Here is a 23199-nt window from a genome sequence, read left to right on the forward strand (position 1 = left end):
GATACTCTTTTCTCAAATTCAACATGATGTATTACGCTGAGTGCATAAAGTTGGCAGGCACCTTATGACCATTGGCTAGACAGTTTCAGCCTTTGACTCAGACAAGAAATATAAATAGTGGTTTAAAAGCTGAGTAACAGCCTGGCAGTGGTGGCGTACACGTTTAATCCCAGGCAGAGGGAAGTGGATCTTCATGAGTTCAATGCCAGTTTGGTTTACAAATCGAGTTCCAGGGCAGTCAGAGCTATTACACAGAGAAACCCTGTCTCGAGAAAAAAAACCAAAAAGCTGAGTAACAACCGCCATTAGGAGAACCTGGGGTTGACTGGGGGAAGTGAAGGGAGGTTTAGCACAGGTCTCCTAGGTACATAAAAAGCAGTGATAGTAAACAAAGTAAGGTCTCTGGCCTCAGGACTGTAAGAGTGAGATGGGACTTGAAGGATCAGTGCTCAACACAGTCTTGTACCGAGTGTGTAGCTGATGGTGAGAGCATTTGCTTTATGGGACTGCTCTCCAGCGCCACACAAGGAAGTTGGCTCTCTGAACCAGAATGTAGACTGGATACATGAACAAGTTTCTTTAAAGAAACACTTTAAGGAAGTCCTCCAAGAAGTAGTTTACTATGTGGCATCTCCATGAGTTGGAGAATCCAGTTCAGAACGTGGGCATTCTCACCCGGTTGGGCTGCAGCCCTCTGCTCCTGAACTGGATCTTAAAAACTAACAATTTCGCCGGGCGGTGGTGGCGCACGCCTTTAATCCCAGCACTCGGGAGGCAGAGCCAGGCGGATCTCTGTGAGTTCGAGGCCAGCCTGGGCTACCAAGTGAGTTCCAGGAAAAGGCACAAAGCTACACAGAGAAACCCTGTCTCGAAAAACAAAAAAAAAAACCTGACAATTTCGGTGAGCCCCTTCTGAATCCGACGCCCGCTCCCTCCAGCCGCCTTTTCATCGGGAGTAGGAGTGACAGTCACTGGGTAAACAAATTTCTTGCCGCAAGACCCTAAGAAGACCGGCTTCCGACGCTAGCTCTGGGGCCGACGCGCTCGTGACTCCCGGTCTCCTAGCAACCGCCAACTTCCTCCTCCGCCCGGCCAACCTCGAGATTCTCTTCCGGGGCAGAGGTCGCCCCTCTCCTCCCACCCCCTCGTCTCCTCCAAGATGGCGAGCGGCGGCAGCGGCGGGGTGTCGGTGCCTGCGCTGTGGAGTGAGGTGAACCGTTATGGCCAGAACGGCGACTTCACGCGTGCCCTCAAGACCGTCAACAAGAGTGAGTGTCGGGGCGGCCGGGGCCGTCAGGGGGACGCCGCCCGGGTCCAGCGCGCGACCCCTGGGCACAGCGCCGTGGGGACCGCTGCGTCCTCCGGCGCAGCCCCAAGCCCGGGGCCGGGTCGCAGCCCGGCGGCCACCGGCGGCCCGAGCCCGGCTGCTTAGGGCCACGTGTACTTACTTCCCTCCGTACCCGCGGGTTCCGACGCGAGGGGGAGGGGGGACTTAAAGAGACCGCGGCGCCCGGAACCGCTTCCAAATTGGTCTTGATCCCTCAACCTCTGCCGGATTTTTGCGGGGATGTCCGATTGACTCCTCTTCTTCGTTATCTTGAGGGAAGTGATCCAGACAGTGTCGTGGAGGAGACTTGTTGACTGGGGCTGGGGCAGGAGTAGGGGGCAGGAGAAGGCACCTTCCTCCATACGTAACATCCGTGTTGCAGACATGGTGGAAGTGTTGCACGCTCTCAAGGGGAGAGGTGTGAATGTCCAGCCTACCATTTATTCGTTTCCACGTACAGAGTCTCCCCCGTGGTGTTTAGCCAGAGTGAGTGTGTGTGTGTGTGTGTGTGTGTGTCCCCGCGTGAGTACGACATTTAAAATAACCTAGGAAGAAAAGTTTGATCTGTGTTCTTACCCTCATAAGTGATCATTTCTCATTGAATTGTCTTCAGTGTGAGATTCCATACGTTGTTATTCTCCACTACATGCCTGTAATATGGCCATGCCGTAGTCTGTTCAGTAGATGCACCTGCGTGTGTGAGGCTTGGTAATGTAACTGCCAAATGGTTTAGCTGTGCAAAGCAATAGTTATGTAAAGGGTTTAGCAGCAACATACACTTGGCAACTTTGGGGTTTTGAGTTACTATGAAAATAGTGATGGTGACCCCAGTGCATTGAGGGGAATAGCTACTAATTAGAATCCTTGATTCCCAAACTTACTTGAGTGAACAGTAGCCCTTAACCGGTCCTCCAACCAATACATAGTAGCAGTGTAACACTCTGCAGCAATACTTCGATCAGCCAAGAGTGCCACCTCAGCAGTAAATGTTAATTTCTAGAAATCCCTTTGATTCCTAAACTGAGAATTGAACTCCTGTAGTTGACCAGGAGCAAGGGCAGCTATGACCTTAGTCATTTTGACACTGACCTGCATTGAACCTAGGCCGCCTGAGTTATTTGTACGTCTCTTCGATCTCCTTATGGGAAAGGGAAGTTTTGAGTATTTCTTTGGAACATTTCCACAAGATAAATGGTGTCTACGTTGTACTTTTTGTTTTGCAGTGCTGGAAATTGGACTTAGGGCCTCACATTTGTTAGGCACGCTATATTGCCATTTTTATTTAGTAAAAATGGGGGAAAGGCGTGGATTTAAAAATGACTTTCCTGAAATTGTTCTCTAGTATTGCAGATTAACAAGGATGATGTAACCGCCCTGCACTGTAAAGTTGTCTGCCTTATCCAGAATGGAAGTTTCAAAGAAGCCTTGAATGTCATCAATACTCACACCAAAGTGTTAGCCAAGTAAGTGATCCATTAGCTGTACAGTTATTAGAAATACTTTTGTTAGAGTTGTGTAACCTCTCCCATTGTTTTCTTGCACTGGTCACTTACTTTTGACCTACTTTCTTGGCCCTCTTTTTTTGTTCTCTTTGGTTTTGGTTTTGGTTTTGTTTGTCATCGGTCCTTCTGAAATTGGAAGAAGCAGTAGTAACCTTTGTTCTGTTCTGCTCTTGGAAGAATTTCATAGGTGTTTTGGTTTGGGGTTTTCTGTTTGTTTGTTTGTTTGTTTGTTTCTTGTTTTTCTGGGTTTTCATTGTTTTGTATTTGCATGTTTGTTTGTTCTGGATCTGAGCCGAGCTAGCCTGGAACTCACAATGTAGCCCAAGCTAGTCTCAAACTTACAATCCTCCTGTTTCAGCCTCCTGATGATGGGGTTGCAAGTAAATGCCACAGTCCCCAGCTGTCTCTCTGGAACTGCTAAGAAGGAGCAAACCATAATGCAGAACATAAATGTGAAAAGAGCTAGATATACAACTTATGCTTGTAATCCTGCACTCAGGAAGCTGAGGCAAATATCTCATTTGAGGCCATCTTGGGCTATATACTAAGACCATGTTTCCAAAGGTGGAGTATCTATCAAATAGAGATGTGTAAGTTTAGAGTATAAAAACATCTAAATCGATAGAAGGCTTTAAGACAATGGGGCAGCCTTAGCCCGACCTCTGGCCCTAGCTCCATTAGTTGTTTAGGCTGACGTCTTTCAGTTGTTTGTTTTCAGTTATCGATGGCTGTGTTTGTTTGTTTGTTTGTTTTATCATTTCACAGAGCATGAACTTCCTGAATGGTTACTTTTTTGCATTTGCTTTGATAAATTTTTTCTGAGTGGGAGATTTTGGCTGAAACTTCAAAATGAATTTTAGATATCATATTAGTGTAGATGAGCTTTTTAAATCTGGGTATTTAAATGCTGCTTGCTTGCTTGTATCTTTACTCGTTACTTAATTATAAATACAATATTTTACTTCTAGTTATTTTTTCTTTGATAATTATTTGGTTTGTGAACCAAAACACAAGCATCATATAGCTTATTTTATTAGGTAGATTTAAGAAGCTTTTTTCCTTTGGAGACAGCGTCTCATGTCTCCCAGACTGGCCTCAAGCTCCTGAGGTAGCTGAGGAAGAGCTTAGGTTTCTGATCTCAACCTATACTTCCCAGTGCTGAGATAACAGGCATGGACCACCACATCCAGCCATGAGGTGCTGGGCATAGAACCCGGCCGGGGCTTTGTGTATCCTAGGCAAGCACTCTTACCAACTGAGTGTTTGTGTTGTCTTTGTATCTAAGGCAATTGTGTATTTAGCTAGTCCATGATTGACTTCTTTAATACTTGTTTCCAAATACTAGTAGTTTTTTTAATATTCATAGAAAGAAGAGTAGATGAGGAAATGAATGTAGTACTTTGTGCCACTTTAAGAGTCTCTGTGATTTGGGAGGCGAGCCACAAAGCTTTGTTGTGACTGTTGAGTAGATTAACATGTATCAAGTGCTTAGAGTAGTGGTTCTCAACCTTCCTAATGCTTCCACCCGACCATTTAACACAATTCCTCATGTTTGGTGACCCCAACCATAAAGTTATTTTCATTGCTACTTCATAACTGTAATATTGCTACTGTTATGAATTGTAATACATGTTTTCTGATGGTCTTTGGGGGTCAAAACTTAGAGGTTGAGAACTATTGACTTAATGTAATATAGAATGTTACATTATTAGATACTAATCACATGCTGTTTTGTTTTGTTTTGTTTTGTTTTTCTTCAGTAACTCTCTCTCCTTTGAGAAGGCATATTGCGAGTACAGGCTGAACAGAATTGAAAATGCCTTGAAGACAATAGAAAGTGCCAACCAGCAGACAGACAAACTAAAGGAGCTTTATGGACAAGTGGTAATTACTGCTTTAAATACCTGTTGACAGTCATCCCAAGTAGGCATGGCCTTCCCCATAACATGGAGCAGGGATGGGGAAATCCAGCCCATCCTGATGCTCGACAAAGTTAGCCACCAAACCAGTTCTTGAGGTTTGGGTGTATTCCATGTTCTTGCTCTTCACTGGAAGAGCTGTGTGTCTAGTATTCTGTAAGCTAAGACTTCCTCAGGGTTATTGTATGAAATGTGACTTCTGGTTAGAACGGTAAAGGCCAGTGAGCTATGTACATAGGTGAAACAGTATTTCTAATATTAACTAGTATTCTGTTTCTTTTTTCTCAAGACAGGGTTTCTCTGTGTAGTTTTGCGCCTTTCCTTGAACTCACTCTGTAGCCCAGGCTAGCCTCAAACTCACAGATATCCGCCTGCCTCTGCCTCCCGAGTGCTGGGAATAAAGGCACCACCACCCGGCTAGTATTCTAAGTTTAAAATAGGATGATAATGAAGGATAAGAATTTGGGGGGCTTTTTCAGCTTTATATATGTGTGAGTATTGTTTCCATGTATAGTATGTGCACCTCATGCTTGCTTTGTGCCCATGGAGGTCAGAAGACAGTATCTGATGCCCAGGAACTGAAGTTACAGAGTGGTTGTGAACCACCATGTAGGTGCTAGGAATTGAACCCGGGTCCTTTGTAAGAACAACGAGTACTCTTAACCGCAGAGCAGTCTCTCCAGCCCCTGAAAATATTCTTAAAGGATTTGAGACAAAATTAAGCCTGATCTGAAAGTGCTATTAATGATGAGAGGACAGAGATGTAAACTGGGTAATCACAGAGTAAGAGAACCAGTCTCTGTACACATAGTGGACTAATAGATCCAGAGTAGCAGCTGTTACTGCCCTTTTGTTTGTTTGTTTGTTTGTTTGTTTTATTTTTTGATTTTTTTGAGACGGGGTTTCTCCGTGTAGTTTTGGTGCCTGTCCTGGATCTCACTCTGTAGACCAGGCTGGCCTCAAACTCACAGAGATCCGCCCGGCTCTGCCTCCCTAGTGCTGGGATTAAAGGCGTGCACCACTGCTGCCCAGCCGTTTATTTTGTTTTAAGGCAGTTTATAGCTCTGGCTGACCTGGAACTTGCTGTGTAGTTCAGACTGGCCTGAACTCCCAGAGATCTTCCTGCTTCTGCTTCCTGAATGCTGGAATAAAGGTGTGCACCACCACGCCCAGCCCTGTTACCTTCCTTTAAGAACAACTTGACTGAAGCAAGACTTAAGTTGTATGAACTTGGTACTACTGTCATTATGTTCCATACCTGATTTCTGAGAAACAGAAAGAAAGTAAAGGGGTGTATATAGTGAACGTCTAGGAAATTTTAAGTCTTTAGTTAGCATTGAATTTTTCTTCTGTTTACTGGCACTTAGTAATCATTTTGTGTGTGATCATTGTAATTCAGGTAACAGCATAGATTTCTATAGAAAGCTTTCCTTTCACAGCCTTTAGGCATTTAACTACGATAAAGAACTTGCTTTTCTAAATGTAGCCACACCTACAAATGTGTATTGTAATAAAGATTCGTTGCATGTCATATTTTTAAAAATATTAGCTCACAAAACTAGTTGAAAATGAAAAGATAAAAGATAAACCATTGGCTTGCTCATTATGTTTCTATGTTCCTTCCTTACTGGTTCTAGAAAGCATTAGTGTGGTCTAAAAGCAAGACTGCGTTAGTCAGCTCTGACCTGTGTGCTCTGGCCCTCAGCTGTACCGCTTGGAGCGCTATGACGAGTGCTTGGCCGTGTATAGAGACCTTGTCCGGAACTCCCAGGACGATTATGACGAGGAGAGGAAAACGAACCTGTCTGCAGTTGTCGCAGCTCAAAGCACTTGGGAAAAAGTGGTTCCGGTGAGTGTCCGTCTGCTCCCTACAGCCGTGCAAAGGGTTCCCGTTTACTGTGTGGCTGACGTTTTTCTCTCTGGCAGGAGAACTTGGGTCTCCAGGAAGGCACACATGAGCTCTGTTACAACGCTGCCTGCGCACTGATAGGGCAAGGCCAGCTGAGCCAGGCCATGAAAACCCTACAAAAGGCTGAAGGTTGGCAGTTTCTAAAGCTTCCTGTAAATCGGTGTGGATGTATAACTTTAGACAATCTCTAAAAAGTGATTTCATGTTTGTGAAATTATTAAGTGGAAGTTACTGGGACAGTGAGAAGTCTCAGAAGTTTGTCGAGCCTATGTCATTGGCCATCTCTCAATTTCTGTTCAGGAATCAAAGTAGTTTCTGAAGTTTAATTTTGAAGAGCAGGTCTTGGAAGGGGCTATTGTAAGTACTAAATGTAAATTAATTGACCTAACACCAAAACAGTATGTAATAAAATGATTCCTGAACCAGTGAAGGACCAGGGAAAGAGCTCAGTGAGCACTTGCCACTAACCCTGATGGCCTGCGCTCAGCCCCCGGTCTCCACATGGCAGAAGGAGACTGACTGCTACAGGTTGTCCTCTGACCTCCACATGACATGATGTGCAAACACATGCACATGCGCGCACACACACAGAATAAATCTGATACATGTAAATACTTGTAGTACCACTCAAGGACATTTTAGGCCATCTAATGTGTTTCCACATGTATTCATGCTTTGAAGCCTCTAATTTAAAAACAGGGTACTGGGGTTACAGCTAGCATACTCGAGGCTATGGGTTTAGTCTCCAGCACCAAAGTAGAAAAGAAAGCAGGGAAGAAGGAGAGGAGAGAGAAGGCGTGGGTGATATGTAGCAAAATTTCAAATTTGGCTCAATGCCATTTATAACTCCAGGTCTAGGGGATCTGTCACCCTCTTCTGGCCTCCACAGGCACCAAGCACACACATGGTATACTATCTTATCCAAGAATTCTGCTTCTAGAATTAAAAAATATATATAGTTAGGTAAGATTCGCGTATATGTTTGCATAAAGATCAATTGGAGGGATGTTTAGGAGAGCGAGTTTATAAACAACATGAGTTTGTATGTTGTTAAAGACTGGTCATGGGAGCTGGGGGTGAATAATGTTGTCAGTAAAGGGCTTGCCTGCAATGAGAGTCCATTCCCAGTCCGGTCCTCACAGAAAAAGGCTGCTGGCAGGGCTGGAGAGATGGCTGAGCAGTTAAGAGCACTGGCTGCTCTTCCAGAGGACCGAGGTTTGGTTCCTAGCATCCATGTGGTACCTCACAAGCATCTGTAACTCCAGTTCTAGGGAACCAGATGCCTTCCTCTAACCTCCACGCACATGGATGATGCACACACATACATGTTGGCAAAATACACATCTAAAATTAGAAAATTCAAACAAACACACACCTAGGCCTGAGGATGTATCTCAGCTGGTAGACTGCTTGAAATCTGCTCAGAAATTAGTTTTTGCTCTTTGGAACTGTGAAAAGAATAGGAAGTGCCCAGTGGTGATAATTTTAAAACCACTTACCGTTTTTTCTCCCATAGATCTTTGTCGCCGTTCATTTTCAGAAGACTCTGTAAGTATTCAGTAAAACCAAATTTTATACTTGTAACAAATAGTGGGAAGTTTCACTGCAGTGTGTTAACTTTGTGGGATAGATGGTATCATGCATTTGGTTCTTACCTAATCAGATAGTAATTTTCTTTAGGAACTCGTCTTCAGCAACTCTGAGCATTCTCTGTGATTTGTATTGAGACGAGCGTCTTTTCACACTTGTTCTTCTTTTCTACAATACTTTGATTTAGCATTTCTCTATCAAAAACAAATGAAATCATACCCACCCAGCCAGTGTTCCTTCACCAGCGTAGTGCTAGGTTAGTAGAGTGCTGGGCGCTGGGACGTGGCTTCCCCTGTGAAGTGGCTTCCCCTGTGAAGTGCTTGCTGTGTGTGTGTGTGCTGATGAGATGACTGGATTTGCTGGGTTCGTGGGCCTGGTGAATTCACGGTGGCTTGCACTTGAATCCCAGCCCTCCAGAGGTGGAGCCTACCCTGAGCAGCAATTTCCAAGCAAGTAAGAGGCCCTGTCTCAAATAGAAAGTAGATGAGATAGAAAGAGGGTGTAAAAGTTGAAAAGCACTTGCTGCTCTTGCAGAGGATCCAAATACAGTTCCTAGTACTCAGGTCAGATGGCTTACAACCACCTGTAATTCTAGTTCCAGGGGATCTGGCATCCTCTTCTGGCCTTTGCAACACCCCATGAACACAGTATATACACCCACAGACACTTAAAAATAAAATCTTTTTTAAAGTTAAAATAGATAGTACCCAAGAAACAGCATTCAAGTTTGTCTTCTGGCCTCCACATGTACAGACATGCATGTGTGCACACACAAATATGTATACACATGCATAAAGAATATAGCCTCCTACCTTTGAATATTCATTAGGAATGTGCACCAGCCAGTCCTTCAGCATATCAATTACATTAGCTTAATTTTGGGGCATCAATTAAGAAAGCCATCTACATCTTTTCTTTTTAGGTCTCGGGAATTGAACCAAGAGCCCTCACAAATGCTAGGAAGTATTCTATAACATGCCAAGTCTTTTGTTGTTTTTGTTGTTGTTGTTTTAAGATTTATTTTGCTTTTAATTATGTGTGTGAGTACAGATGTCCAACAAATCCAGAAGAGAGCTTTGGATTCCCTGGAGATAGAGTTACAGGCAGTTGTGAGCTGCCAGATCTGAATGCTGGGTACTGAACCAGGTCCTCTACAATGAGCAGTGTGTGCTCTTAACACTGAGCCATCCAGTCTTGACAAGCATTTTTTTAAATGTGTGTTTTGCAAGAAAACAGTTAAGATTTGAGGAGATGTTATCGCAAACATGTTACTTTTTTTATAATACATTTAGTGATCACTACCTTGCATTCCTGCATTTTTGACCATGTTCGTTCAAGAGCTCCTTTCCACTTTCCCTTCAACAGTTCTCTCTAGTGGCAATTCTGAATCTCAAAGCTGATTCTCAGGGAAGAGTCCTGACCTTACATAACTTCATAAAGGTTGTCTATATTTCAAATGTCTGGATCACTTGGTAAAACTATGTAGATGTTTCTTTTTATGCTTAGGATGGGGCTGAGGAAGACCCACAGGCAGAACTGGCCATCATTCATGGTCAAATGGCGTATATCCTGCAGCTTCAGGGTCGGACAGAGGAGGCCCTGCAGCTTTACAATCAGATCATCAAACTGAAGTGAGTTGTTAAAAAAAATGAAGTGTCCTTCCGGGGATGAAGCTTTTGTTTGTGGCTGTTAAAAGTGTGTTTGGCATTAACTATTGCTTGTTCACAGGCCAACAGATGTGGCACTTCTTGCTGTAATCGCAAATAACATCATTACCATTAATAAGGTATGAACTCTATGGTTTTTCTACATGTGTGTTTTATGCTGAGAACATATTATTCCAACTTTTTTTAGGATGTGTTCTTTTTTCCATGACAAATTTAGGTGTAACAAAATCATAATGGAGAGTATTTTAACTCATAATACTGGTGTTTTTGCCCTGTTTATTCAAGTAGTAAAACTTTTTTGTAGTTGTAGGCCTTGGATTTTAATAAAATATTTCCTGTCTATGGTAATAATGAAGACTATCCATGTGCTAGAAATATAAGTAGTTTGGACCTTCAAGTACGTGGGTGTTTTACATTCCTTTTCTGTGTCTAAATTTTGGGGGGGGGGAGTTATGGGGGACAGGGTATGGGCAGGTGGTTTGTCCTACCCACCTACCCTCTGTAAGCCATTACAGGAGTGGCTATAGGTACTTGTAACTTAAGAGTATTATGCTAATCAAATTAATTACCATGTGGAACATTGTTTAAACGGAAAAACAATTTAAGTTGAGGTTTGAAATCCAAGTCAGTAGAAAATAAGAGAAGCAACTGTTGATTTGCCATGCTGTTCCTTATCTTCGGTGTGTAGGGACTGAAAGAAGCCATTTGTATGAGGCCATTGCCTGGAAGAGTTAGAACATGGATTCAGATACCAGTTTCTGATTCCAAAGGCTGTCCCTTGGACTTCACTGTTCCTCTCTCGTGCTGTGATAGAGGGCTCTAGATGTAGGATAGTGGAATGGCTTAGGTTTCCAAACACTGATGCTAACATTTGAGTTGAGCCAAATACATGACTTGGAAATGTTTATCAGGATGAATACTTTTTATCAGACATATAATTGTGGAGAAGAGAATGTATGAAATACTAAATATACATCTCCACCTAAATATAATTTATACATCAGTCTTTATTCAGTTCACTTTTTGTTGTTGTTTTGTTTTGTTTTTGGAGTCAGGGTCTCTCTACATAGCCCTGGTTGTCCTGGAACTCACAACGTAGACCTGGCTGGGCTAAAACTCACAGAGACCCACCTGCCTCTGCTCTTAAGTGCTGGAATTAAAAGCATATGCCATCATTCCTGGCTTCACATTAATATTTTTTACTTTTTGTTCGAAATACTAGATGTAATAGGTAGTATTTAAGAAGAAAATTAGGTCCTTAATCATTATAGTTTAAAACCTCATCCTGAAAAGCCAGGCATGGTTGTGCGTGCCTGTAATCTCAGGGTTCAGGAAGCTGAGGCAAGAAAATGAGGAGATCAAGGCCAGCCTGGAGTATATGGTGAGATCCTGTCTCAGGTAGATGGGGAGACAACCCACCTCATCCTGATACTGAAAATAATTATGTGTGTTTTAATACCTTCCTTTCATACTTCCTGGCTACTATATTTCGTAAAAAGTCTCTGAATTGGCAATTTAGACAAATCTTGAAGATTTAAAGGTTCAACAACAGCATATGTACATATGAAGAAATGTGTATGATTTAGGAGTAAGGGATGAGAAAACAAACAGATATGGTACGTAGTAAAAAAAAGAATTAAGTTTACATTAAATGATACTAACATGAAAAGTCTTGAAGATAAATTTTTTTAAAAATGTTATGACAAAGTTTAAGAAAAGTCTCAAATTGGCATGCATAAAGAATTGAATTATAAAAACAGTAATTAGGGCTGGAGAGATGGCTCAGAGGTTAAGAGCACTGGCTGCTCTTCCAGAGGTCCTGAGTTCAATTCCCAGCAACCACATGGTGGCTCACAACCACCTGTAATGAGATCTGGTGCCCTCTTCTGGCCTGCAGTCACATATGCTGTACACATAATAAATAGATAAATAAATCTTTAAAAAAATAAAAAATAAAAAAAAATAAAAATAAAAACAGTAATTAATACCTGAGCACTAACTAGGAAATACCTCCTTTTTTCAGATTCCCACTCTGTTAAGCCAGGCTGCCCATGAGCTCCAGGGCTCAAGGGTCCTCCTGACAGCTCCTGTCTGTCAGGGACTGCAGGGGCACACCATTGCTTCTGGCTTCAAACTAGTTTGAAGCATCACATTAAGAAAAAGTAGGATTTAGAGATTTATTTATTATGTGTACAGTGTGCCATCTGCATGTATGCCTGCAGACCAGAAGAGGGCGCCAGATCTCATTACAGATGGTTGTGAGCCACCATGTGATTGCTGGAAATTGAACTCAGGACCTCTGGAAGAACAACCAGTGCTCTTAACATCTGAGCCATAGCTCCAGCCCTATTTTTGAGTTTTAGTCTTTAAACTAGTAGAAGACTTAATTCAAAAGCACAGGTATTTAAGAGTAGTGGCCCATACCTGTAATCCCAGCACTTGGGAGGTAGAGGCAGGAAGGTCAAGAATTCAAGGCCATCTTCAGCTGCATACTGAGTTAAAGGCCAGCTAGAGCTATCTAAGACTCTGTCTCAAAAAAACAAATAAAAATAAGAACATGCTTGCAAGTAAATGAGTTGCTTTATAAAGCACTTTGAAAAAGAAACTATTTGTCTTCAGAACGCTTTATGGCTTAGTTGTCTTACTTTCTTAAGAAATTCACGATGCTCAATAATTTTGTGTTCTGCCCCTCACCCCCATTTTGAAGAACTGGAGTTGAACTCAGAGCCTCAGTGCTAAGTTCATGGTTGCCCTGCAGGAAGCTTCAGAATCGATTCTTCATGGGTCTGCCTAGTTGAGGAGGCTCTTGGGGAAGGAAAATAGTGGCTGTACTACATGCATGCTGTCTGCTGACAGTGGAGTCTAGATGGGATGTCTGTTTCAGAGACTTAGCGATTTCCTTCGGCACAGTTGAAGCAGGATTGTTACCTTCTTCACTTTTCATTTAAATTATAGACGGCATGGTAGTTCACTCCTGTAATCTTAGCACTTGAGAAGCCAAGGCAGGGAACTGCTGTGAATTCCAGGCTACCTTGGACTATAGAGTGAGACCCTGTCTGAAAACCAGAAACTAAAAACAAAAGGTCTCAAAACTAGCATCCAGCATTGGGAAGATAAACAAAAATTTTGTTCTTCCTTAAAGAATCTCACACTGGCCTTTTCATAGCTATGATAGACTGGGGAAAATATGTGTCTGGTAGATATGAATTGCAGAGATTATATATATATGAGCCAAAAACCAGGGCAGATATGTGCACATCTTGTTAGTTTAGGCACCGCAGCCAGTAGATGTAGCCAAGCTTTCTTGTCGTGTTTATTTGAAATAAATGAGTGGAAAGGGAAGGCTTTCGAGAGTCACAAAAGCCAAAGTGGGAGTTTCTGCTAATGGTCGGCAAACTTTTCTTTGTCAGGATCAAAATGTCTTTGACTCCAAGAAGAAAGTGAAATTAACCAATGCAGAAGGAGTAGAGTTCAAGCTTTCAAAGAGACAACTGCAAGCCATAGAGTTTAACAAAGCTTTGCTGGCTATGTATACAAACCAGGTAAGCAGTAAATCTGTTCCCTGGCTGACCTTGTCCTACTTGGGTTTATGAGTATTTGTATGATCTCTCTCCATTTTGTCTTCTTTCCTTCTTTAGTATTAGTAAGTTTTAATAATTGTGCTAAACAAGTAATTGACCCACTTCTGTAAGCATATGGACTTACTAACTGTAGAGAAAGTTAGTGCCTTTACGGAGAGGGTGTTGTCATTTCCCTGTTTAACTGCTGGTGGTTGATCGCAGCCTTATATGTACTACTGAGCTACATGCCCAGCCCTTCCCTTCCGTTCATTGCTAGTCTTTCTGAATTAAAATGGAATCATTAAAGACATCAGTCAGATCTAAGATCCTACTTTCATTTTACTGGACATTACAAATTATAAATGTTAAGGGGTACAGTTCTTTTTTTAAAAAATAAGCATTTGGGGGATGGGGATTTAGCTCAGTGGTAGAGCGCTTGCTAGGCAAGCGCAAGGCCCTGAATTTGGTCCTCAGCTCTGGGAAGAAAAAAAAAGCATTTGTTACTATTTTTACATTATTATTATTTTACGTGTCTTGTCTGCATGTATATCTGGGCACCACATGTTTGCCTGGTGTTAGATCCTCTAGAACTTGAGTTATGAATGGTTGTGAACCACCATGTGAGTGCTGGGAATTGAACCCAGGTTCTCTTAACTGCTAAGTCATCTGTCCAGCCCCCAAGGAGTTCAATTCTTTTTCTGTATCCTAATTAAATTCTGAATTCATACTATAAAGCACAAGATTTTAGTCCAAAAATGAGAAGCAGTAATGTTTTTATTATTTAGAGCTGAGTCAGGTTTTCTTGATGTTTCAGCAAGGAGTGTATTTCCGTGGCTGTTCTGTTGATTGTGTTGCTTTTGGAAGGAAATTCTGAATTTCATTTACCTAGAATTTTGGTTTCAGAGGATCATTTAGTGGTTCTCAACCTTCTTAATGCAGTGACCCTTTAGTATAGTTCCTCATGTTGTGGTGACCCCAACCATAAAATTATTTTCACTGCTACTTCATAGCTGTAATTTTATTACTGTTGTAAACCATAATGTAAATGTCCATGTTTTCCAGTAATCCTAGGCCACCCCTATGAAAGGGTCTTTTGACCCCCAAAGGGGTCGTGACCCACAGATTGAGAACTACTGGTTTGGTTTAGACCTTGCCTTTTGCTTACTGCTTTTAGGACTCTCTTAAATTCAAGACTAGCAGTCTTGTCCTTTCAGTAAAATATGAGGTGGATGCTATAAACTGATGTGCTTAAGCCTACATATTTTTGCACCTACTGTTTTAATTAAAGCTGTTTACCCCATCCCTTTATTTTGGATTATTTAATGTTTAATTTTATTAATATACTTATTAATAAAAGGGGCATCTTTTAGGCAGAACAGTGCCGAAAAATATCTGCCAGCTTGCAGTCCCAGAGTCCTGAGCGTCTCTTGCCTGTGTTAATCCAAGCTGCCCAGCTCTGCCGTGAAAAGCAACATACAAAAGCAATAGAGCTGCTTCAGGTAAAGACATCAAACTTGCATGCTTAGTGAGATGTCAGGTAGTTGAAGCTGTTTCATTACACTGTAGTGTACAAGCTTGTGCTTTACACTGTAACAGCCCACAAACTCACAGGTACTGCACCAATGAGTTCCAGCGTCATTTTAGTTGACTTTTAAGTTATAACTTTTTCTATATGTTGTACTTTGTAAATATTTTTATAAACTCCAAAGAATGCTTTTTCATTTGGAGTTCCATTCAGTGTGAATTAGGGAGTTGAACTTTAGGCTTACAGTACTATACTGTGCTTGGCCCCCATTCCAGTGATGCATTAATACCTCAGTGGGTCCTACTCCACACCCTCAGTTAGGGAGATACTGACTTGGTTTGTATCATCCCAAACCAGTTGTCATATTACATAAGTGTTATATATTATATGAGTTTCATGAGTGTAAATAGTTGAGAAAATGGACAGGATAAAATTAGGACCATTGTGAGAGAAAGTTGCCTAGCAGAGACCCCCCAGTGAGGAGGCAGTAGCTGAGTTTCTTTAAGACAAGTACAACGAGTTTGTGTAGCAGGGAACTTGATATCACTGTACCTACATACAAAGCTTGCTATAAAGCATGGGTGTGGAGTAACATTTCTCCCAAGGTAAGATTTTGACCTCAGCCAGCTGTGGTAGCACACTCCTTTAGTCCCATAGTCCTAACACTTGGGAGGCAGAGGTAGGCAGATCTCTGAGTTCCAGGCCAGCCTGGTCTACAAATTGAGTTCTAGGATAAGGGCTACACAGAAATCTGTCTTTAAAAGAAAAAAAAAAAATTGACCTGAAACCAGAAATTAACTTCAAGCTGAACTTTGAAATATTACAGAGCTAAGTAATTGTAATGTCTTACAGTTGTGTAAATTAAACATGTGTTTTAACCCACAACTAAAAATATCTTAGGAATTTTCTGATCAACATCCAGAAAATGCAGCTGAAATCAAGCTTACCATGGCGCAGCTGAAAATTTCCCAAGGTATTAATATTTGACTTTTAAGTTCTTTGTTGAGTGGTAAAGTTTAGCTGCTGTTTCAGACAGTCTAGGCTGTGTGATCTCCAACAGACTGAGCAGTGGGGAAATCGGCCTTTCCTTGGGTTTTCCTGTACTGTTAGAATGATTCTCAAGCCTGAAAAATCCATGCGAGCGTGAGGTTCCTTTGTTGCAGAGCACTGCAGTGCGTTTCCTAGGATGTCACGTCTCTAGAAGCCTCCTGTGAAATTGGATGGAGTAAGAAAGGTGCTCCTTTGCAGTATTTCATAGCTTGTTCCTTTTTCCTTCTTTATACTTTGCTAAGTACAGAAGTCTATGAAATCTCATGTATTTGATACCCAGAAGAAAACTGCATGGTTTGTTTGCTTTTAATTGAACTTGGTTATCTAGAATTGAGTTGTCTAGTGTCCTAGCTGCTATATTTATGTAGCTATTTGAATTTTAAACTAATTAAAATTGAATGAAATTTACAGCTAGGCATAGAGCACATTCCTATAATTCCTGCTCTCTAAAGGCTGAGGCAAGAAGATTATGAGTTCAGAGCTAATCTGAGGTGCATAGGACCTGTTTCAGAAATATGTGTTTTATTAGTAGCCAGAGAAAGCTAAAGGTACCTTTGTGGGACAGTGTGGATGCATAGACCTTGACATTTGCAGAAGTATTTATCAGACAGCTCAAGTTCTCAGTGGGCAGTAGCAAATGGTCCAGAAAATTTTAGCTAGTCACAGTGACTGAGATGAAAATGGAATGGGGAAAACAGTTGGCATTTAGGAAAAAGTGTAAAAAAAAAAAAAGGCAGGGGTGGGGGCTCCTTGGTGAGGCAGTAATTGAAACAGGATTGAGGATTGGTTGAGAATTAAAGATGAGAGATTTGGGTTATTGAGATTTGCAGTGAACATAAAATCAGAATTATAATACCACCATTTTTCCATACACTCTGGTCTATAGTAACATATTTCAAGGCCTTTTGGGAACACGGACACACACACACACACACACACACACACACACACACACACACACACACACCCAGGCCCCTTCAGATTCCAGTCTAAAAAAGAAAAAATGTCACTCAACAGCCTGGAGTTGCAAGACTGGATAAAAGCTCTGTAGGAAGACATGGTTTCAGTCTGGAAGACAGTGCAAGGCCTAAGAGCTCCAGCTGTGCCGCATGAGGAGCTGAATTTGAATCCCCAGCACTCACATAAAATGCTGAGCATGGCTATGCATGCCTGAGACTCCATTCACTGTTCGAGACAGGCAGGTTCCAGGAGTCTGCTCACTGTGCAGCCTTCCAAACTGAAAGCTTCTGATTCAGTAGAAGACCCTGTCTCTCTGCAGTGAGCTCCGAGGAAGACAGCGGCATCCTCTTCTCCATGTTCACGTACACAATCACATCACCATACACTTAGCACATGCACAAGCATAGATAGAGTTTCCTCACTTCAGAAATGAGCAGTGGGCACACTATCCAAAGTCCCCAACGCTTATGTAGTTAGAGATACTGCAGAGTACAGTTGGTGATCTCTTGCCCAAGGAAAAATGATAGGGAATAAATTTTCTTGTATTTTTTCCACAATATGCTTTATTCAGTGTGGTGCTGATTTTGTTTTTAATCTCCTTAGGGAACATTTCCAAAGCCTGTCTAATATTGAGAAGCATAGAGGAGTTAAAGCATAAGCCAGGCATGGTAAGTGTCTGAGTGACTCCTGTTTGCACGGCTGTGCTGTCTCGATGTCCTCTTTCGTTTCCACTCATTTCCTCGTGTGTTAGTGAGGCAGGACTCGCCTTTAGGATAACACTCTGTGCTCTGGTAATCAGATGTGTTAAGTCTTGTTTAAGCCCCACATTACCCATAAAGGGCAGCCTCGATCTCAGATCTGTACGTGGATTTTTTTTTTTCCTTGCTAGATTGTTTATCATGTCATTGTAATTATTTGGTTTTTTAGTGTTTTTCTTAAAACAACTTAAAAGTAGTGGTCAATAAATTTAGATTTTAGTTCTTTTCAAATATTACAGGTTTAACCCAGGCATGGTGGCACACACTTTAGTCCCAGCATTCAAGAGGCAGAAAGAGGAGGATATCTTTCAGTTTGAGGCTGGCCAGGACTATAGATTGACCCTATCTGTAAGATGTGAAAGTGTCTTTTTCATAGTACACACTGATTGGGTGGTGATAGAACATGCATCAGTTAAATAAGAACTGCTTTATTCGTGTTGCTGTCCTCTAAGCCAGCTCGCTTACAGCACTGATAATGTGTGCTGTCTTCATGGAGCTTTCTCTTCATAGTTGAAGGCTTGTGCTATAGTTTTTTTTATTAGAATTGTACCATTATGTGACTGAAAAATCTAGTCTTTTGCTATAAGGAATTTATCCATTTCATCTCAGCTGTTGAACTTACCGCCATAGAGGCTGTACAGTACTTTCTTATTATACTCTCAATAACTGCAGAATCTTTCCTGATGCTGGTTACGTGACCCAGTCAGGTTCCTGTTGCTGTGGTAAAATACTGACCAAAACCACTTTGGAAGGAAAGAGTTCGTTTATTTGGCTTACAGGTTACATTAAACCAAATAAATAATTGAGGGAAGCTGGAGGCAGGAACTGAAGCAGAGGCTGTGGAACACCACATACCAGTCCAGGCTCACATTCAGCTACATTTTTTATATTGTCCAGGACCATTTTTGCCTAGTGATGACACCACTCACAGTGGGCTAGGCCCGCCCACATCAATCATCCATTAAGAAGATGCCACACAAGCATGGCCATAGGCCAGTCTGGAGGAGGCAATTGGTCAGTTGGGCTCCCGCTTCCCAAGTGTGTCCAGCTGATGTCCAGGATTAGCCATCATACTTATGTTGTCTCTCTCTCTGACCAGTGTGGCCAGACTGTGTCAATTTTACCAAAGGTTCTTAAAAATGCAACTTTTTTCTGTTTCCTGACCTTTACTGTTCTTTCAAGGAGTACACAGGCACATACCCATGCACACCCAGACAGTGTGGGTTTCCTTGCTGCCCCAAAAGCTCATCTGGTAAGCTTTTCACAGCTTAGGCAATGTGCATCTCATTACAGTTCAGCCATGCTGGAAGCTCCCTAATCACACACTTGAATGTCCAGCAAGATAGTTTGTATAACTATATCAAAATGCTTATTTTTCATGTTCTGATCTTACAAAACTTGACACTACTTTAGAAGGAGTCCATTTTATAAATAAATGCCTTCATATTTTTCTAAGTATTTCTAAGAGATTGTGTTCTCTAAAAGAATAGTGTTTATGGTGAATTAGGTACTGGCAGAGATCCCATCAATCTTTATTCATTCTTTAGCAATTTTAATTTTTAAGAACTATGTTCTGAGAGTGCATGGAGCGTTTTGTTCATTAACTTACTCCTTTGCTGGACAGGTGTCTGCGTTAGTAACCATGTACAGCCACGAGGAAGATATTGATAGTGCCATTGAAGTCTTCACACAAGCTATCCAGTGGTATCAAAGCCATCAGGTAAAGGAATGGAGTGAAGTACTATAAGGGCATTTTTTTTCCATAAGTAATAAAATATTCTACTGAGCCAAAAATTTCAGAACTGAAATATTTTGAGTCACTATTTTAAAATGGAAGACTTACTAGACTATCATTAATTTTTGTAAAGAATGCTAGGTCCAAATAAAATTGTTAGACATAAGGAACAGCTACAAGATGAAACAAAACAGCTCATTTGTATTGTTAGAAGCTTTTTCCTGTGTATGTCCATGCGTGTACACACTCAGAATGTCATGATATTATTGTACATTATTGATAAGGAGCTAAGAGCCCGTGGGTGATTGTTGGTTATTAGAACAGCAGTGTATGGAATGAATATTTATCATGTCTCATCCAATAGGAGCATCTTCATTTTTTCCGGTATCAATGCTGCATAGATAGTATCAACTTACTGCCATGCATACATACATACATGTTACCATGCATATACACACACACACATGCATACATACATGTTGCATTTACATGGTTATTAACTGTTAGCGGTGGGAGGGCATCAGAGTTTTGAATTGTATTATGTTGAATTAATGTTTGAGAATGTGCCATATCTTCTATGATTTGATTTTAGGAGCATATTGTTTTGTTTGGTTGGGTTTTTTTCTGCTGGTGTTAGAGATGGACCACATACTAGGTATCCTAGGCAAGTGTACTCACTACCAGACCTACATTCCAATCTTGTTTATTTTGTAGGTGACCAAAATAGAAATGGATTATGTTCTAGTTTCATACATTGATGATTACTTGTTCTTTCACGTACTTAGTAAAACTTCAGATGAGGAATTTAGTGCTCAGGTCCATTTTAAAGGGCTGATAAATAGGATTTCACTGACTGGCTAGATACTTGGCTTAAGGCTTTATTTTATTTTGTTTTGTTGAACCTGTAGCCCAAATCCCCTGCTCATTTGTCCTTGATAAGAGAAGCTGCAAACTTCAAGCTCAAATATGGACGAAAGAAGGAGGCAGTTAGTGACCTGGAGCAGCTGTGGAAGTAAGCTCTGAAAAGTGGTGGGGTCCACACTTCGTTCATCTGAGGGGGCTCTTCTCTGTTTATGCTAGCGTTAAGTTTACAAGCTGTTTATTAACTTCATTTCTTCTTTTAGGCAAAATTCAAAAGATATTCACACACTAGCGCAGCTTATTTCTGCTTACTCGCTTGTGGATCCTGAGAAAGCAAAGGCGTATCCTCTGTGGCACGGCTCTCCGCGGAGCACCGAGAGCTCTGCTTCCTCGGGTTTGGAGCAGAGGGTTTTCTGCTAGAAATTGCAACTCACAGGCTTGCAAACTGGTGAAAGCAAAATTTAGAACTAGGTATCAGTATGACTGAAAAATAGTAACGAAGTAGGGGAGGGAGTCACATGTCCATCACAAACAATGTTTAAGATGATTTAGGGACAAGGCATGCAATTTCTAGTACTTGGGATGCAGGAGCAGGAGAATCAGGTCGTCATTGGCCGTATATGGTGAGTTCAAGACTAACATGAGTTCAAAACAGAAAAAATTAAATACCCTAGTTGGTCAGTTTGGGGCTCTAAGTGCTACTCTGATGAGGCCATGTCCCAAGGACTGAGCTGCATATCAGATGCTAAGAAGCTACTAGTCACAGCCTCTGTGCTGGGACAGCCTATGCATTTGGAAGTTTGGGAATCCTTGAACTACATCACTACATGAGTTAAGGAATACATGATAAGTTTTCCTTTCAGAATATATATTGTCTATTTGATGTGACTTGTTTTCTATAGAAGATTGAAGAGTACTTTTTGCTTTTGATAAAGGCCATCAGGAAAAGGTAGTATCTTTCTGTTGGCAGAGATGTGTTGACAGACATAAATGTGTGTATGTTGTGTTCCTGAACACCTGTCCCACTCCAGTCTTAGTAAACACTTGCCCTCATCGGACAGCATGTCTCTAAAAGTGGATGTCGAGGCTCTGGAGAATTCTCCTGGTGCTACATACATTCGGAAGAAGGGCGGAAAAGTTACCGGAGATAATCAGCCAAAGGAACAAGGGTAATGTTTTTCCAATTCAAAATAGTTTTAGAACATTTTCTTAAGCTGATTTAAAAGTATATAAGCATGCAGGAGGCTCGGGTTCAATCCCTATTAGTCCTCACATCACATAAACTGGAATAATGACACATTGGCCTGGAATATCAGCAAGATCAAGAGTTCCAGGTCATCCTTAGCTCAGCCAGTTCCTCTATCTGGAGCTAAATGAGGCCCTGTCTGAAGACAAAAACAGAAATGTCATTAGGAATAAAAACTTCAATCTTTTGTGCATGTGTTTGGGTACACCTTTCATGTGTATGCAGAGGCCGGAGGTCACCATCAGTCACTTTGCACGTTTTCTGAAACAGTCTCCCACTGGAGCTTACCTCGTCACCATTGCTTGGTTGGCTGGCTAGCCCTGGAGATCCTCCTGCCTCCACTTCCCCAGCATGTGGTTGGATGGAGGAATTTGCCACTGACCCAAGGCGCCAGTGTGGGTTCTGAGGATCTGAACCTAAGTCTCATGTTCGTGCAGTAAACAGTTGACCAACTGAGTTGTCCCCCAGCCCAAAAGACCTCGTGATAGAAGTTCTGTGTGAATGCGATTGTCTTGTTTCTCCCTCTCCTTTGCGGTCCCCACCTTTTACTCCTCATCCCCACCTAGCCTGTCACATCGGAACTCACCTGGATGGTCAGTATCCATGTCCTTCCAGATCTTTTCTCGATGTTTACATAGACACAAAAATTTAAATATTTCTCTTAGACTTTTTTTTTTTTGAGGCAGCATCTCATTCTGTAGCTTACAGTGACCTCAGTTTTGTAGCAATCCACCAACCTCAGAAGCATCAAAATGCTAAGATTACAGATATTAGCCACTGCAGCCAGCCTTTAATTTCATTCTTCTTATACAGAATATGGACCTAAGGGCTCGAGAGGTGGCTCAGCAATTAACTGTGCTGTGTGCTCCTCCAGGGCACCTGAGTTCGGTTCCCACCACCCATGGTGGGCTGCTCACACCCACCTGTAAACTCCAGCTCTGTGGGATCTGACACTGAGATTCCAAAGGCACTCACAGGCATGTGGCACTCTGTCTAGATAGATAGATAGATAGATAGATAGATAGATAGATAGATAGATAGATAGATAGATAGATAGATGATTGATAGGTAGATAGATGATTGATAGATAGATAGATGATTGATAGATAGATAGATAGATAGATAGATAGATAGATAGATAGATAGAGAGAGAGATACACACATATCTATCTAATATTTGGGGGGCGGTGGGGAGGGGAGGAGGGGTGAAATCAAACTGTGTTGCCCTGGCTGGCCTGGAACTCACTATGTAGACCACACTGGCCTTGAAATCACAGAGATCCACCTGCCCTTCTGAGTGCTGGGATTAAAAATGGGTGTCACCATGCCCAGCAATAAAAATATTTTTTTAATATTTAAGATTTTTGTTTTGGTTCAGAATGAACAGAGCATGGAAAATACCAACATTTCTTTTATAATTTTTCATCATTTTCATCTTTTTTTTTTTCCATATGTTCTTTGGTGTTTTGCCCGCATGTATGTTTGTGTGAGGGTGTCAGATCCCTTGGAGCTGAAGCTATAGACAGTTGTGAGCTGCCATGTGGGTGCTGGGAATTGAACCTGGGTCTCTGGAAGAACAGCCAGAGCTCT

At 41.7% G+C, this 23199-nt stretch overlaps 1 protein-coding gene across 1 annotated transcript in view; it reads left to right on the plus strand.

Moving 5' to 3' along the window:
- The first annotated feature begins 1120 nt into the window (after positions 1–1120).
- The window catches only part of Srp72 (signal recognition particle 72), a 29318-nt gene continuing 7239 nt past the window's right edge, over positions 1121–23199 (plus strand). Inside the window, exons 1-16 of the mRNA XM_052735232.1 lie at positions 1121–1268; positions 2670–2790; positions 4590–4713; positions 6454–6597; positions 6675–6786; positions 8174–8205; positions 9754–9878; positions 9976–10033; positions 13325–13456; positions 14845–14973; positions 15900–15972; positions 17613–17677; positions 19392–19487; positions 20411–20514; positions 20627–20704; positions 21395–21532. Of these exons, the coding sequence (XP_052591192.1) occupies positions 1160–1268; positions 2670–2790; positions 4590–4713; positions 6454–6597; positions 6675–6786; positions 8174–8205; positions 9754–9878; positions 9976–10033; positions 13325–13456; positions 14845–14973; positions 15900–15972; positions 17613–17677; positions 19392–19487; positions 20411–20514; positions 20627–20704; positions 21395–21532 (1640 nt within the window). The 5' untranslated portion in view covers positions 1121–1159. The remainder of the gene's footprint in view (positions 1269–2669; positions 2791–4589; positions 4714–6453; positions 6598–6674; positions 6787–8173; positions 8206–9753; positions 9879–9975; positions 10034–13324; positions 13457–14844; positions 14974–15899; positions 15973–17612; positions 17678–19391; positions 19488–20410; positions 20515–20626; positions 20705–21394; positions 21533–23199) is intronic.

The sequence above is a fragment of the Peromyscus californicus genome, unplaced genomic scaffold, assembly GCF_007827085.1.
Source record: "Peromyscus californicus insignis strain IS unplaced genomic scaffold, ASM782708v3 Scaffold_13__1_contigs__length_99412109, whole genome shotgun sequence".
Lineage (NCBI taxonomy): Eukaryota > Metazoa > Chordata > Mammalia > Rodentia > Cricetidae > Peromyscus > Peromyscus californicus.